Source organism: Aotus nancymaae, unplaced genomic scaffold (assembly GCF_030222135.1).
Source record: "Aotus nancymaae isolate 86718 unplaced genomic scaffold, 86718_ANA_hifiasm-v0.15.2.pri h1tg000067l, whole genome shotgun sequence".
Taxonomy (NCBI): Eukaryota; Metazoa; Chordata; class Mammalia; order Primates; family Aotidae; genus Aotus; species Aotus nancymaae.
The window spans coordinates 1,262,721-1,275,327 of record NW_026988482.1 but is presented as its reverse complement, the minus strand read 5'-3'; the positions used below and the strand labels follow the sequence as shown (position 1 = coordinate 1,275,327).

Here is a 12,607-nt window from a genome sequence, read left to right as displayed (position 1 = left end):
AGGTGGTCACTATACAGTGCACGGGAGTAGAGTGGAGACTGGGCTGTATTTCACAGGTGGTCACTATACAGTTCACAGGAGTGGAGTGGAGACTGGGCTGTATTTTGCTGGTGGTAATTATACAGTGCACGGGAGTGGAGTGGAGACTGGGCTGTATTTTGCAGGTGGTCAGTATACAGTTCACGGGAGTGGACTGGAGACCTGCCTGTGTTTCACAGGTGGTCACTATTCAGTTCACGGGAGTGGAGTTCAGACTGGTCCATATTTTATAGGTGGTCATTATGCAGTGCATGGGAGTGGAGTGGAGACTGGGCTGTATTTCACAGGTGGTCACTATACAGTACACGGGAGTGGAGTGGAGCCTGGGCTGTATTTTAGATGTGGTCACTATACAGTGCACGGGAGTGGAATGGAGACTGCGCTGTATTTCACAGGTGGTCATTATACAGTGCACGGGAGTGGAATGGAGACTGGGCTGTATGTCACAGGTGGTCATTATAAAGTGCACGGGAGTGGAGGGGAGACTGGGCAGTATTTTACCAGTGGTCACTATACAGTGCCTGGGAGTGGAGTTCAGACTGGGCTGTATTTTACAAGTGGTCACTATACACTGCACGGGAGTGCACTGGAGACTGGGCTGTAATTTACAAGTGGTCACTATACAGTGCATGGGACTGGAGTGGAGACTGGGCTGTATTTCACAGGTGGTCACTATACAGTTCACGGGAGTGGAGTGGAGACTGGGCTCTATTTCGCAGTTGGTCACTATACAGTGCACGGGAGTAGAGTGGAGACTGGGCTGTATTTCACAGGTGGTCACTATACAGTTCATGGGAGTGGAGTGGAGACTGGGCTATATTTTGCAGGTGGTAATTATACAGTGCACGGGAGTGGAGTGGAGACTGGGCTGTATTTCGCAGGTGGTCACTATACAGTGCACGAGAGTGGAGTGGAGACTGGGCTGTATTTCACAGGTGGTCACTATACAGTTAATGGGAGTGGAGTGGAGACTGCGCTATATTTCACAGGTGGTCATTATACAGTGCACGGGAGTGGAGGGGAGACTGGGCTGTATTTTACCAGTGGTCACTATACAGTGCATAGGAGTGGAGTTGACACTGGGCTGTATTTTACAAGTGGTCACTATACACTGCACGGGAGTGGAGTGCTGACTGGCCTGTAATTTACAAGTGGTCACTATACATCGCATGGGAGTGGAGTGGAGACTGGGCTGTATTTTACAAGTGGTCACTATACAGTGCCTGGGAGTGGAGTGGAGACTGGGCTGTATTTCACAGGTGGTCACTATACCGTGCACGGGAGTGGAGTGGAGAGTGGGCTGTATTTCACAGGTGGTCACTATACAGTTCACGGGACTGGAGTGCAGACCTGGCTGTGTTTCACAGGTGGTCACTATACAGTACACGGGACTGGAGTGGAGACTGGTCCATATTTTACAGGTGGTCATTATGCAGTGCATGGGCGTGGAGTGGAGACTGGGCTGTATTTCACAGGTGGTCAATATACAGTGCACGGGAGTGGAGTGGAGACTGGGCTGTATTTTACAAGTGGTCACTATACAGTGCACGGGAGTGGGTTGGAGACTGGGCTATATTTTACAAATGGTCACTATACAGTGCACAGGAGTGAGTGGAGACTGGGCTGTATTTTGCAGATCGTCAATGTACAGTTCACGGTAGTGGAGTGGAGACTGGTCCATATTTTACAGGTGGTCATTATGCAGTGCATGGTTGTTCAGTGGAGACAGGGCTGTATTTCCCAGGTGTTCACTGTACAGTACACGGGAGTGGAGTGGAGACTGGGCTGTATTTCACAGATGGTCACTATACAGTCCCCGGGAGTGACAGGGAGACCGGGCTGTATTTTACAAGTTGTCACTGTACAGTGCACGGGAGTGGAGTGGAGACTGGTCCATATTTCACGGGTGGTCGCTATAGAGTGCACGGGAGTGGAGTGGAGAGTGGGCTGTATGTCACAGGTGGTCATTATACAGTTCCGGGGGGTGGAGTGGAGACTGTGGTGTATTCTTAGGTGGTCAGTATACAGTGCACAGGAGTAGAGTGGAGACTGCGCTGTATTTCACAGGTAGTCATCATGCAGTGCAGGGGAGTGGAGTGGAGATTGGGCTGTATTTTGCAGGTGGTCACTATACAGTGCACAGGAGTAGAGTGGATAGTGGGCTGTATTTCACAGGTGGACGTGATACAGTGCACGGGAGTTTAGTTGACACTGGGCTGTATTTCACATGTGGTCACAATACAGTGCACGGGATTGGAGTGGAGACTGGACTGTATTTCACAGGTGATCACTATACAGTGCACGGGAGTGGAGTAGAGAGTGGGCTGTATTTCACAAGTGGTCACTATACAGTGCACGGGAGTGGAGTAGAGACTGGGCTGTATTTCACAGGTGGTCAGTATACAGTGGACGGCAGTGGAATGGAGAGTGGGCTGTATTTCACCGTTGGTCACTATACAGTGCACGGGTGTGGAGTGGAGATTGGGCTGTATTTCACAGGTGGTCACTATACAGTTCACGGGAGTGGAGTGGAGAGTGTGCTGTATTTCACAGGTGGTCACTATACAGTGCACGGGAGTGGAGTGGAGAGTGGGCTGTATTTCACAGGTGGTCACTCTACAGTTCACAGGAGTGGAGTGGAGACTGGGCTGTATTTCACAGGTGGTCACTATACAGTTCACGGGAGTGGAGTGAAGAGTGGGCTGTATATCACTGGTGGTCACTATACAGTGCCCGGGAGTGCAGTGTGAGCTGTATTTCACAGGTGGTCACTATACAGTGCACGAGAGTGGAGTGGAGACTGGGCTGTATTTCACACGTGATCACTATACAGTTCACAGGCGTGGAGTAGAATGTGGGCTGTATTTCACAGGTGGTCATTATATAGTGCACGGGAGTGGAGAGTGGGGTGTATTTCACAAGTGGTCACTATACAGTGCACGGGAGTGGAGTGGAGACTGGGCTGTATTTTGCAGGTGGTAATTATACAGTGCACGAGAGTGGAGTGGAGACTGGGCTGTATTTCGCAGTTGGTCACTATACAGTGCACGGGAGTGGAGTGGAGATTGGACTGTATTTTACTAGTGGTCACTATACAGTGCACCGGAGTCGAGTGGAGACTGGGCTGTAATTTACAATTGGTCACTATACAGTGCATGGCAGTGGAGTGGAGGCTCGGCTGTATTTTACAAGTGGTCACTATCCGGTGCACGGGAGTGGAGTGGAGACTGGGCTGTATTTTACAGGTACTCACTATACAGTACCCGGGAGTGGAGTGGAAACTGGGCTGTATTTCACAGGTGGTCACTATACAGTGCACTGGAGTGGAGTGGAGAGTGGGCTGCATTTCACAGGTGGTCATTATACAGTGCTCGAGAGTGGTGGGGAGACTGGTTCGTATTTTACGGGTGGTCACTATACTGTTCACGGGAGTGGAGTGGATACTGGGCTGTATTTTCATGTGGTCACTATACAGTTCACGGGAGTGGAGTGGAGACTGGGCTGTATTTCACAGGTGGTCACTATGCAGTGCACGGCAGTGGAATGGAGAGTGGGCTGTATTTCACAGGTGGTCACTATACAGTGCACAGGCGTGGAGTGGAATGTGGGCTGTATTTCACAGGTGGTCACTATACAGTTCACGGGAGTGGAGAGTGGGCTGTATTTTGCAGGTGGTCACTATACACTTCACGGGAGTGGAGTGGAGACTGGTCTGTATTTCACAGGTGGTCACTGTACAGTGCACGGGATTGGAATGGAGACTGGGCCGTATTTCACAGGTGGGTCATTATACAGTGCACGGGAGTGGAGTGGAGACTGGGCTGTATTTCACAGGTGGTCACTATACAGTTCACGGGAGTGGAGTGGACAGTGGGCTGTATTTTGCAGGTGGTCACTGTACAGTTCACGGGAGTGGAGTGGAGACTGGGCCGTATTTCACAGGTGGTCACTGTACAGTGCACGGGAGTGGAGTGGACAGTGGGCTGTATTTTGCAGGTCGTCACTGTACAGTCCACGGGAGTGGAGTGGAGACTGGGCTGTATTTCACAGGTGGTCGTTACCCAGCTAGCTAACAAACTCTGTGGAAAAGACTCTCTCACAACCAGAACAAGTCCCCGGAGCTTTCCTTAGAGCTACTCCCCGATAGCACCCCAGCAAGTACACAAGGACAGTGAACAACCAGCGAGACCACTCCTGAAATCCCAGCTGCTCTAGGATTTACGCGTTTAGAAAGCACTTGGTGGGGTTCGGGAGAATACTGAGGATTAAGTATAAATAACTTGAAGAAAGATGTGGAATTTTCTTACCTAGAAAAAGTATGTATCACAGTACCCAAGATGTAGAAGCTACCTAGGTGTCCATCAGCAGACAAATGGGATAAAAGCAATGTGAACCTGAACAACACAGTGAGACCCTGTCTCTCCTGAAAAAAAATAAACAAGAAAGGAGAAAGAAAAAAAATTAGCTGGGCAGAGTGGCACATACCTGTAGTCCCCAGCTACTCAGGAGGCTGAGGCGGGAGGATCACTTTAACCCCAGGAGGTCAAGACTGCAGTGAGCTGAGAATGAGATCCTGTCTATATAAAAAAAAAAAAGAAAGAAAGAAAAAGAAAAGGAAAGGAAAAGAAACTGTGGTACTTATACACAGTAGTGTGGCATTCAGACATAGAAAACAACGGCCCCCTGTCATTTGTAACAACGCGGGTGAAACTGGAGGCCATCCCTTGAAGTCAAGAACGCTAGGCACGGAAAGACAGACTTCACATGTTCTCACTGGTCTGTGGCAGCTCAAATGAAAACAGTTGAACTCACGGAGACAGAGAGAGGAATGATGGTTACCGGAGGCTGGGAAGGGTAATGGGCAGGGAGCTGGGGATGGTGAATGGGTAGAAAATATCAGTATATAGAATGAATAAAATCTAGTATTTTATAGAACAATGGGGTGACCACAGTCAACAATAGTTTATTGTACATTTCAAAATAACTAAAAGAGTATAACTGGCTTGTTTATAACACATTAAAAGGACAAAGGTGATGATATCCCGTTTACCCTGATGTGACTGTTACGCATATCACACATGTGCAGGCCTGTATGCCTGTATCAGAATGTCTCATGTACCCCATAAATACATATACCCACTGGGTACCCACAAAAATTAAAAATAAATTTAGAAAAAGAAAAACTGTACTTAGATAAGTATGTATTATTATTTTGTGGTGGAAGATGTCTCCGTAATATTCAGTTCTGGACAACTTTTATGATATTTTGCTAATACCACAAATATCTATTGAGCATTTCCTCTTACACCAAGTACCGGGGATGTGGTGATGAGTGGTCTCCGATTTTAGTAGATCTGCAATCTACATAGCCGTTAAAATGTCTCTCTCCTCCAAACACTCTGTCCCTCAATAGGCCAGGTAATCTCATAAAATTAGAACAACCATCTCATTAAAAGTAACTCTCTTTTCCACAAGGAAAGCAAAGCTAAGTGCGAACACAGGACATTGATTCAGATCATCAGACTCTGGGCTGTAATTCGTGCTCCCGGGGTCTGCTCAGTGCCACAGCCTCTCACTCCCAGAACCCCAGAACCACACTAACCCCACACAAGCCCTCATACCCTGTGGCTGTTGATGGCGGATTCTGTCTTTCTCAGCGGCTTTGGAGACTGAAGGCCTCCACCCGATCACTTTTCAACCTTACTGACATCATCAACACACTAGCTTATTTGTATCAAATTTAAAGGAGTTTATGATAATCTATGCAAGTAAAACTGCAACAAATAACATCTCTCACATACTTCAGGTGAGAGTTTAATGGCGACATGTTTTTTCAAAAACAATTTAGCTACACGTATCAAGGGCTTAAAAACAGCTCATAACCTTTAAGCTAATAAATCCCTCTGGAGTCCACCCTAAGGTAATAAGTAAGTTCAGACAAAGATTTGTGCATGAGGCTTTGTGATACAAAAATATAAAATATATAAAATAACCTGAATGTTTATCAATAGGGAATTGAGTAAATGAATATATCCATCCACAGGAATAATTTTAATAACATAGAGAAATAATCACAATATAAAAGTAGGTGAGGCCTGAGCTGTAAGACTGTGTATGTAATATGTGCCTATTTGTTTAATTTATATACTCATAGAAAATACCAGACAATTATTTGTACATTCTGTATTCTTTAAATCTGTGCAGTTATAAAAACCTTTAACTTGAAAACATGCATTCTCAACAGGGGCAATACAGCCCCCAACAGGCAAAAACTGGTCCAGGGTGAAGGCGAAAAACTCTCAGCTATGACAATGGTTTGTGGCTCTCCAGAGGGCCGTAGTAGGTAAACAGAGTACGGTATGTGGGACTCGTATTTCAGGGGATGCGTGGTAGCACTTAGCGAGAACATGTCTAAAGAGTCAGTGCTTTTAAAATCATGAGGGGGAATTGTTAAAAAGAACAAAAAATATCGAAGAAAGCGAACTCAGACCTGTTAGCAGCGGTCCTGTCTAGGCCGTGGCATCGTACACCTATCATCTTTTTGTATCTTGTTATATTATTTGGTCTTATCTAAACTTTATACAATGAAAATGCGCTATATTCATAATAAAGAAAATCAGAAATTTAAAAAGGAATTAATTTAAAAATCAAAATAAATATTTAATTTAAATTGTTTTATTATACTTTAAGTTCTGGGATCCATGTGCAGAACGTGCAGGTTTGTTACATAGGAATACACGTGCTGCACCCATCAACCCATCATCTACACTAGGTATTTCTCCTAATGCTCTCCCTCTCCTAGCCCCCCATCCCCCTGCTGGCCCCAGTGTGTGATGTTCCCCTCCCTCTGTCCATGTGTTCTCATTGTTCAACTCCCACTTATGAGTGAGAACATGCGGTGTTTGGTTTTCTGTTCTTGTGTCAGTTTGCTGAGAATGATGGTTTCCAGCTTCATCCATGTCCCTGCAAAGGACATGAACTCATCCTTTTTGATGCCGGCATCATATTCCATGGTGTATATGTGCCACATTTTCTTTGTCCAGTCTATCATTGATGGGCATTTGAGTTGGTTCCAAGTCTTTGCTATTGTGAACGGTGCCACAATAAACATACGTGTGCATGTGTTTTTATAGTAGAATGATTTATAGTCCTTTGGGTGTATACCCAGTAATGGGATTGCTGGATAAAATGGCATTTCTATTTCTAGGTCCTTGAGGAATCACTACACTGTCTTCCACCATGGTTGAACTAATTTACACTCCCACCAACAGTGTAAAAGCGTTCCTATTTCTCCACATCCTCTCCAGCATCCATTGTTTCCTGACTTTTTTTTTTTTTTTTTTTTTTTTTTGAGGCGGAGTTTCGCTCGTTACCCAGGCTGGAGTGCAATGGCGCGATCTCGGCTCACCGCAACCTCTGCCTCCTGGGTTCAGGCAATTCTCTTGCCTCAGCCTCCTTGTTTCCTGACTTTTTAATTTACATTCTTACTGATGTAAGAATGAAAAGAGAAATGAATGGCTTATGCACTGGTCTGTCTTTGTGTTGCAGGGATATTACTTTCACACCGAAAACCCCTTCAAGGACTGGCCTGGAGCATTTGAAGAAGGCTTAAAAAGGCTGAAGGAAGGGGACCTGCCAGTCACCATCCTGTTCATGGAAGCAGCAATTCTTCAGGACCCTGGCGATGCAGAGGTATCTTTCTCCCTTCATTCTGCCAGACTCAGAAAGGGCACGTGCCAACAAGGGACGGAAAACACTGAACTCTGCCCTTCTGTCAAGTAAAGCTTCCCAGAGGAGTTAATCTGGCGTAGCCCACTTGTGTGAAAGTTACCAATAGGAACCTATTTTCTAACCTAATTTCTAATCGGCAGTGTTGATAGTGCCTATAAATAAAGGTTGGGGACAGGAAACAAAAAATCAAAATCACCAACCTGGAGGCTCATCTGCAGTTTCCTTTTTTTGAGACAGTCTTGCTCTGTCACCCAGGCTGGGGTGCAATGGCGCGATCTCAGCTCACTGCAACCTCTACCTGCCAGGTTCAAGCGATTCTCCTGCCTCAGCCTCCAGAGTAGCTGGGTGCCCACCACCATGCCCAGCTTATTTTTGTATTTTTAGTAGAGACGGGGTTTCACCATGTTGATCAGACTGGTCTCGAACTACTGACCTCAGCGATCCACTTGCCTCGGGCCTCCCAAAGTGCTGGGATTACAGGCATGAGCCACTGTGCCTGGCAGTTGTTTTCAAGGGACAGTATGTAGTGATGTCTGTGTCTTGTGTCACACTGTACATCACCCTTGGTTTACTCCACATTTATTAAACACATGCTGTGTCCCAAAAATTATGCCAGGTCCTGTCGCAAAATACTGAAAAGCCGGGAAAAGTTATCAGTTGGAAAAACATGTTTATGGCCTATCTGGGAAGACGAGTGGAAAAACCGGTGTAGTGTACTAAATGCAGCGTCCACATGTGCACACGGTGCTGGGAGGCCAGAAACATCCAGCCTGTCTGCACAGGTGGAGCCGGGGTGGCGGCGGGAATGCCAGGCGATAGAGGAGTCAGGTTTTCGTTTCCAGAGAATGCTACGTGGGGAGGCAGAGGGGCATGGTGGAAGAGGGCAGGGGAGAATGGTAGATAGGCAAGGATTTGAAATTCATCTGAAGGCTGTGGGAAAGCGCTGGGCCTGTACTCAGGAAGGGTATACCAACAGATTGCGTGTTAGAAAAGCCCCTTTCTCGGAGATGAGAAGAGCGATGAGACAGACTGGGAGAGCAGCAGGAAGCTTCTGCCGCCCGAGTCCACTGGATTCCTAAACCTGCAAAGGTCCGTCCTAAGGTAGTGGTAGTGTGATGCTTTCTTCTTTCGTTTGTGATTTTCAGGAATCGTCATATAAGGAGTGTTTCCAAGGGAATCTGCAGAAATCGTAGGCATAGGTATATACTGGTGCTGGGAATACAATGTAGAATAGTGGTTAAGCACCCAGGCCGCGCGACCCCACGGCATGGGTCCGATCCCTGTTCTACCTGTTAGCGGTGGGACCCAGGGCAAGTCATTTAAACACTCTAAGCTTCAGTTTCCTCATCTGTAACGTGGAAATCCTAATAGTAACTGTCTCACTGGGTGTTGCGAGGATGAAATTAGTTCACACAAAGAAAGCACTCAGCTCAGCGCCTGGCACATCGATATTTGCCTTCATTGTTATCATTGGTTGTACCTGATATAGGAAGAATGAGTAAACTGGTCACTAGTTAAATCTTGTAATATCTTGTTGGTCAAAAGATTTACAGTGAAATGGGATAGAACGGAAAGCTGAAATTCTGAACCAAAATATTAGAATCTTTAAAAGATAGGCTGAGCGTGGTGGCTCACGTCTGTAATCCTAGCACTTTGGGAGTGCAAGGCAGGGGAGTTACTTCAGGCCAGGAGTTCAAGACCAGCCTGGCCAACATGGAGGGACCCCGTGTCTACTAAAAATACAAAACAAAATTCGCTGGGTGGATGGCTTGTGCCTGTATTCCCAGCTACTCGGGAGGCTGAGGTGGGAGAATTGCTTGAACCTGGGAGGCAGAGGTTGCAGTGAGCCCAGATCACGCCACTGCACTCCAGTCTGAGTGACAGAGCAAGACCCTGTCTCAAAAATAAAAATAAAATAAAGATCTATGCTCATTGTAGAAGAGGAAATTATTACACTAATCTGAAACTATAGGCCACCTCCTAAAAATAATAATGCCATCTTACATTTCTAACTGCTAAGTGTTTTACAAGGTGTTTTCAAATACGTGATATCATTTGACGTAAGGGCCCTGGAAGATTCTCTTAATGAGATATTACGATCTCAGATTCATAAATGAGAAAATGAGAGCCTGTGGTAACTAACAAGCCCCAGACAAGGACACAGGGCTTCTGAGTCTATGGAGACCTTCAAGCTGAGATAATAACACTGCACACAGTGAGAATGACACCATGGCCACAGGCTAGAAAAATGCCCCCAGAGAAAGGCGATTTCATCAGCCTTTTCTTAAGAGGCATTCTAAGATACATGATGAAATCAAAATGAGGTCGCTGTGTGTACGTTTAAGAGATTTTAAAGAATCAAGGCTATTTGGAGGGGGCATAATCAGTATTTTTATGAGTTTATAAAGTATATCCAGTAATAATCCATAAGGGGAAAAGCCAAAACCAGTCAAATGGCACTTTAAGATAACTGTGCTTTCCTGGAGGTTTGTTTTAAAATGGTATTATGGGAGTGTGTAAAAATGTTTGCGGAGTTACACACTCTGCAAACATTTTTAAATCCCTACAACCCTAATATATCTCCACCCCCAGCAAATCTGAGGACAATGTGTATGATAGACTTTTGCTTGTGTGTATTACTCTTATTGTTCTTATGATCATATAGAGAAAATTTGCTATATTAAAACTTTAATTCTAGATGTAAAAACATAAACATGTTCTTCATATTATTTACAGTAGCAAATGATTTCAACCAACTTAGAGCAATAAGGAAATTGCTGGGTAAATAATCAAATATCCATTCAACAAAATCCAAATTAAAAATTATGAGGATTTTGAAACATGAAAAGGGGCTTAAGGTACAATGAAATGTGTAACTTTAGACTATAAAATTACGTCTGCCTTATGACCGTGTTTATGTATGTTTCGTGCGTTTTGACAGTGATTACATTAGAGGAATGAACACATCAGAGAAGATTTCGTTTTGCTTTTCCTAGTTCCTGAATCTCCTGTGAATTTTTCTAGTAACTGTTTGACTTTCATTCATACAAGCGAAGTTCATATTGTACCTCTTGAGATTCCTTATTGTAAACTTTATTTAGCTACATTTCTGGGCTATTTTTCCACCCCTTTTCCTCATAACTGTAGAATTTTATATATTTATCTTTTGGTTTTAAAATACCTAATGTAATGAAATCTCAGAAATTCAGAGGTTTCCATCGCACTGGGTTATAGGAAAGGATAAACACTGAACGAGTTTTGAACTAATGACGGAGGATTTTGACCCAGATGTCACAAGAGAGTGTGAATGAAGAAATGCATGCGATATTTCTCCCTTTTGTGTAGCCCTCACACCTGAGACAGGTTGCTCTGCACAGGGGACCCGTCCCAGGTAAACAAAGCAGCGGAAGCTCGTTAGTAACCCTGTTTCAGCTTGCAGTATTAACATCAATTGTCTTTCCCAGGCATGGCAGTTCCTCGGGATAACCCAGGCAGAGAATGAAAATGAACAAGCAGCTATTGTCGCCCTCCAGAGGTAATTGAAGCTAAGTGCAAAATCAAGGGCCTGGTGGATGCTTGTTAATGGACTTCCTGTTTTAGATTTGCCTTTTGATCTTTACTGCAGTACAGTATAAAGAATTTAGCCAAGACAGGTGCTGAGATGCCGCATACGACTCACGTAGCTCTGAAAAACAACCTGTAGGGAAATAACATTCCTAACCATGTCGTGCTATCTACGAATCAGTGGACACTGACTGGGACCAGAGAAAGCCTGTGTTAAGCCCAGTCATAAAGCAGACCCACTGAATAGTTTAACTTTTTAGCTTTCTGAAACATCTGAAAATATTCCTCAAAAAAACATAAGTGGAATACTGACTAATGGTCTGGATGACACTGGGAAAGGAGGGATGGGAAGAGAGGGTGTGTATAATATTACGCGGTACTTGATTAGAGCTCCTATTTAAACCCTGGAAAAGCAGCCTCTACCAAACAGACTTCCCCTTTCCCTACCTTTTCTTGTAAGTACCTTTAATATAGTGCTATAGGAAGAGAATATGTGTATGTATACACACATATATATGTATATACACACACATATACCATATGTTATATGTATATGTTTATATGGATGTACATACATAATGTATGTGTATAAATCCTACAGCTTTGGAATCTTAGATTGTAAGAATTCTAGACTCTTGAAATTCTAGGGCTTTACAGTCTTGGAAACCTAGATTTCAAGATTCTGTTGGTATCTGATGAGGTAATGGTGCCTGGGGTACGGCCCTGCCGTCAGAGCCTTTTCCTACAGATGAGAGAATTGGGCATCAGGAAGGTCAAGGTCACGCAGAGAGTATGTAACAGAGACAGAATGTAAACCCTCATCTCCTGGCTCCAGACCTGGAGCTCTGAGTCACTGGTTCTTACCCCTGTATACACGTGCACACTAGAATCATTTAGAGGGGAAAATGATGTCCAAGCACAGCCTAGAGATTATCATTTAATTGACCAGGGCTGGGAACCAGGCAGCAATCATTTTCAAAACTCACCAGGTGTTCACGATGTGCATCCAGCCTTAGGAACCTCTCTACCCAGCGCTGGTAAGTTTCTGGGAGATTAGGCTCAGCACAGAGCGGCATTAGGTACTGTCTGGGGCTTGCTACTCAAAGTCTTATCCAGAGACCGCATCTTCACCTGAGAACTTGTCAAACCTGCACAATCCCAGGCCCACCCCAGCAGGCCTACTGCATCAGAACGCAGACTTTATGAGACCCCCAGATGATTTGCATGCACTTCAACTTGGAAATCCCTTGCTAAAGTCCAATGGAATCGAATG

General features: G+C 45.0%; 1 protein-coding gene across 10 annotated transcripts in view; it reads left to right on the top strand.

The window, feature by feature from the left end:
• The window catches only part of PEX5L (peroxisomal biogenesis factor 5 like), a 252,717-nt gene that overhangs the window by 228,680 nt on the left and 11,430 nt on the right, over positions 1 to 12,607 (top strand). For all 10 annotated transcript variants that reach the window (XM_064366835.1, XM_064366833.1, XM_064366831.1 and 7 more), the window contains 2 exons: positions 7,588 to 7,731; positions 11,235 to 11,305. In XM_064366835.1, the coding sequence (XP_064222905.1) occupies positions 7,588 to 7,731; positions 11,235 to 11,305 (215 nt within the window). The remainder of the gene's footprint in view (positions 1 to 7,587; positions 7,732 to 11,234; positions 11,306 to 12,607) is intronic.